The 3,620-nt window shown below is 39.3% G+C and overlaps 1 protein-coding gene across 1 annotated transcript in view; it reads left to right on the top strand.

Moving 5' to 3' along the window:
• The window catches only part of atrn (attractin), a gene marked incomplete at its 5' end in the record, with an annotated part of 51,959 nt that overhangs the window by 28,543 nt on the left and 19,796 nt on the right, over positions 1-3,620 (top strand). The window contains 2 exons of the mRNA XM_015022561.1: positions 1,415-1,634; positions 2,386-2,571. Coding sequence (XP_014878047.1) covers positions 1,415-1,634; positions 2,386-2,571 — 406 coding nt within the window. The remainder of the gene's footprint in view (positions 1-1,414; positions 1,635-2,385; positions 2,572-3,620) is intronic.

Below are 3,620 nucleotides of genomic sequence, written 5' to 3'. Positions count from 1 at the left end.
AAATTTCCTTTAAGGTTTTTTTTTTTTTTTTTTCCCCTGGGTCTTTTTTGTTTTTTTTTTTTTTTTTTTTTTTTTTTTGTCAAGTTGTTGGACCAATAAGCATGAAATAAGTTTCAAATGAACAGATCTTTCCCTCCAGAGCTCAGACACGTTTCATTTGCTCGATCTATTAGAGTGAAAACCCAGAAATCTATCCCAGCAACCCACTAATCACTTACAGGCTGCGTTGGCTTCTTTGTCAGTGGGGAAAAATGCTTTTTTTTTCATTGTTTAGCTTATAAACTACTCTGCTTTTTTTTTTTTTTATTTAAACCTGCTTGAACTTTTTTCATATTTGTTTGCTACAGAAAGAAAGCTTTTATTTATTTTATCAGGGTTTTCTGATGAATCAACACCAGATAATTCCTAAAAGTGAAGTTGTAGAAACTGGGGAAAAAAAATGTCTTTCAAACACTTTTCTAAATTGTAATCTGAAAAAGTTTGAAGTCCATTGGTTTTTCTTTTTTGTAAAATCTCTCAAACTGTCAGATTGGATTCAGTTAAACACATATAAACTCACATTTACTCATCAAATGTCTGAAGACTGAAGTTGCGCTGGGCTTTGTTAGTGGGTATCAGAATAAAGGAGGCTGAATATAAAACTACGCCACACCTTTTTTTTTTTTTGGGATGAAAAAAGTCTCATAAAATTTCAGTCACTTGCATTTCTATTTGTTGTCATGACACAACAAAATGTGAACATTTGAGGGGAATCAAGTAATTACAATACCAGTCTCTGAACTGGGAGTTTATTTCTGAGTTAGTTAAAACTTTTTGAGAGGATAGTAAAGGATTTATAAGAAACGAGAAAAGAGCACAAAGCCCATGCAGTGTGCATTTTTGGTTGTTACCATTATTATTATTTTTTAGCTCCAAGCGTGCACAAAGGCGGTTAAGATGTCCTCTTATGTGATGTTGACGTCGGCTTTTCCAAGGATTTTTCTGCCAGCATCAATCAATCCGAACTCTGGAATTACATGTCAGCCCTACTGTAATTTGTCTCTCCCAGAAAGCCTGCGCTCTTTCTTTGACATGGCAGCATATCTGCAGACTAGACATGGGTTTAAGTTGGAGAGCCCTTCAAGTCAGGTGAAATAAACCTGCCTTATTCCAGATAAATGACTGCTCTGTCGTTTTTCCTCTCCCCTCTCCTTCTTCAGTCAGGGTGCAGCTGTTTTCTGAAACAAAAAGACGATACTTGTCAAATAGTGTTTTTTTTTTTTTTTTTGTTTGTTTTCCCCCAATCTTCACGTTAATCTAATTGGTGGGAAGGTGCCACCATTATAACAACTATAGTTTTTTTGTTTATGGAATCAAATGAACAGAACATGCCCAAACTGGACGTATAATCGAATCTTTCCACTTGATTCATCAGTACAAGACAACAATGACTCCCTGGGTGGGGCTGAGGAAAATCAATGTGTCCTACTGGTGCTGGGAGGACATGTCGCCCTTCACCAACACCACCCTGCAGTGGCTGCCTGGCGAGCCGAGCGACGCCGGGTTCTGCGGCTACCTGGCCGAACCGGCCTCCAGCGGGCTGAAAGCGCAGTCCTGCATCAACCCAGTGAACGGCAGCCTGTGTGAGCGACCCGGTAAGCTGTCGACGTTAATGCAAAGCCAAGGCGGACTGTCCGACCATTAAATGTGTTTCTATATATTAAGAGTGCACTGATTTCAGCTTTCTGTCTGACCACTGATCTTTAACAAGCCTGATCTACTGATTCCGATTTTGGCCAATGTCCTTTTTTTTTTTTTTTTCCCCTCCCGAAATGGACAGTAGCTGATTTTCGGACTTTTGCAATGGTAGATAAGATCACAGTTACATAGTTTTTGCTGAATAATAAATTGTCTTGGAAGTTATTGCGATAAACAATAATAGCATTGTTTTAAGACGGTTTTGAATTAATACGATGGTAATGGTGGAATAATGCAGGAACACATTCTCAAAGATCAATAAGCTGTAAATTCTAATGAGCATTTAACATTGAAACTGGAAGACATTTTAAGACACCAGAAAAATACTTTAGTTTTAAAATTGCTTGTTTTAATTTATCTTGCGATGAATTAGTTGGTTGCTTATTGCAACATCTATATATTTATTTCTTTATATTTACAGTGCAAGAACTTTTGCCTTTGTCAAAAAATACAGCCAAGAATTTTCTAACGTATGGCATAGAAATGGAATAATAACAATACTTTCCACAAGTAAGATACATAAAATCCTACTAAGATAAATTAATATTGTATTAAGGGTGAAAAAACAAATCCTCATTCAGTCTCCTGCTCCTCTTTTCCAGAGGCGAATCGGCTCTTAACCCGTCTCTTCATGCTTTCTCCTCTTAGCGAACCACAGCGCCAAGCAGTGCAAGACTCCCTGTGCCATGAGGACCACCTGCAGCGAGTGCACCAGCGGCACCTCGGAGTGCATGTGGTGCAGCAACATGAAGCAGTGCGTGGACTCCAACGCCTACGTGGCGTCCTTCCCGTTCGGCCAGTGCATGGAGTGGTACACCCTGAGCAACTGTCCACGTAAGACGACTCTTTCCTCTGGCTTCAACACGAACGCCATAGGAATTCTTAGCCACGCTGCAAAGTAGAAAATGTTCAGTCCCAAAATAATTTCCCCATAATCACATTGTGGTATAGAACACAACAATGTGATTTATGCTGGTAATCCCCATCTAATCTCCTCTGCTGCTCCGAACATTACTCGTTCAGAATCAGGAGAAAACAGGAGCTGGATCTCACTGACGATTTTTTTTTTTTTTGGCACTTTTTGATGGATCGTCCTGTTTGTTTTTGGTTCATTTGTTAACATACTGAGGTGAGAATAAGAACTGAACCCAAATGTTGCTGTGTTTCTAAAACACCTGAGTTGCATCGTGCTGTATGAAAGACGAAGCTCAGGTTTTGGTGTCAGAAAGGGGGCGATGGGAAAACCCTGAAAGATTTCACAGCTCAAAGTGGGGAGCAGGGTAAATTTCTTCAGACTACTGGCTTTCCCCCAGAAAACCTTCTAGACCCGGTGGTAGGGGGCGCTAAGGCTTAAAAAAATGTTAAGTTACAAAAATTCAGACGTTCACAAGCAGATGTGTGAGGCCGATATCAGGTGGAGACTGGTACGCACTGCCCAGTTCAATGTGTCAACTATAAACCTACTTAATCCATCTTTACTGTCACTGGTGTACAAAAACCCTTTTTGAAATAAACCATTGACTCTTAGTCTGGCGGGGGAACAAGGCTTATAATACACTGGGGGAATTCCTGAACTGATATCTGCTACAAAAAAACGTCTTATTTCAGCTAAAAGGGCTAAAACTAGCTATTAGCAAGCAGCGTGACCTCACTTGTCCTAAGATAGGAATTGGATTTTTATTTTGCTTAATGGGTAAAATATCGCACATTTGTTGTGCAAGTGGAAAGAGGTAAAACTTGAGATTAGACATTGAAATGTGAAATAAAGACATTGAAATAAAGAACTGAACTTTTTCACATAACTGGATGAATCTCTCAGAATTTTATGTTGTGGTACCTCAGCATCTTCAAGATTTGGTGTGTTTTTTCCCCCCTTTAATTCA

The sequence above is a fragment of the Poecilia latipinna genome, unplaced genomic scaffold, assembly GCF_001443285.1.
Source record: "Poecilia latipinna isolate Pla-1442-1.1 unplaced genomic scaffold, P_latipinna-1.0 Scaffold3043, whole genome shotgun sequence".
Taxonomy (NCBI): Eukaryota; Metazoa; Chordata; class Actinopteri; order Cyprinodontiformes; family Poeciliidae; genus Poecilia; species Poecilia latipinna.
Note: the sequence above shows the minus strand (reverse complement) of the source record. Positions and strands in the feature narration are given on the sequence as shown.